This window comes from Macrobrachium nipponense, chromosome 13, assembly GCF_015104395.2.
Source record: "Macrobrachium nipponense isolate FS-2020 chromosome 13, ASM1510439v2, whole genome shotgun sequence".
Classification (NCBI taxonomy): domain Eukaryota; kingdom Metazoa; phylum Arthropoda; class Malacostraca; order Decapoda; family Palaemonidae; genus Macrobrachium; species Macrobrachium nipponense.
Window position 1 is genome coordinate 3,776,586 of NC_087206.1, and position 859 is coordinate 3,777,444.

Genomic DNA, 859 nt, shown 5'->3' on the forward strand with positions numbered 1-859 from the left:
TTTTCCAAGTCCCGTTTTTTTCAGTCGCCCTCTTATACGTGGATTTTATGATGTTATTCTTAAGTATAGTAATTTCGATATTGAACCATTATGAGACTTAATATTTGTGAAAATTTCCTTTTATATTAATTGAAAAGACTTAATACTTGTGAAGATGTCCTTTCATTATTTAAATACTTTAATACTTGTAAAATGACCTACATTATTTGAAACTAATAGGAATTCGAACTGGTTTTAGCCAATAATGACAGATTACGCCACAACCGACAATAACAAGAACAACATTATAACCAGCTATAACCCATCGAACTGGACTATACAACTTAGGCCAAAGCCTAAGCGCTGGGAATCACGACGTCATTCAGCTGACAGGCAAAAAAATTGAGAGTAAAAAACAAAAGGTCTGTGAAGATAGAGATATGACGGAGGTACGGTTAAAAGGAATGAAAGGGGTTGCAGCGAATGGTCGAAGGGACGCCGTAAAGTACCTTAAGTAATGCCTACAACGCACCTCGTGAGATGCCCTTTGGTGGCACTAAACCCGGCGCCGCCACCCTCACCCCCCCCCCCCCCCCATAGAAATGCAACCAAGACACCCAAACAGAGAGTTAGATAGATCGATAGATAGATAGATAGACAGTCCTGTAGGGCAACAAAGGGGAACCAGATAGTGTGGAGGAAGACCGACAAAACAAAACAAAATAAAAAAGTTCAAACACTCTCTCTCTCTCTCTCTCTCTCTTTCTCTCTCTCTCTCGAAAATGGTGGTGGACTTATGCTACGATTTTTATACGTTGAGAAATGAGAAAAAAAATAAAATAAATTCGCTCTCAGGTTCCGATTCAAATTGGATTATCCG

At 39.2% G+C, this 859-nt stretch overlaps 1 protein-coding gene across 1 annotated transcript in view; it reads left to right on the forward strand.

Annotated features, from left to right (window-relative positions):
- The first annotated feature begins 244 nt into the window (after window positions 1-244).
- Window positions 245-859, forward strand: part of LOC135225558 (uncharacterized) — a 12,562-nt gene continuing 11,947 nt past the window's right edge. Inside the window, exon 1 of the mRNA XM_064264828.1 lies at window positions 245-372. Coding sequence (XP_064120898.1) covers window positions 245-372 — 128 coding nt within the window. The remainder of the gene's footprint in view (window positions 373-859) is intronic.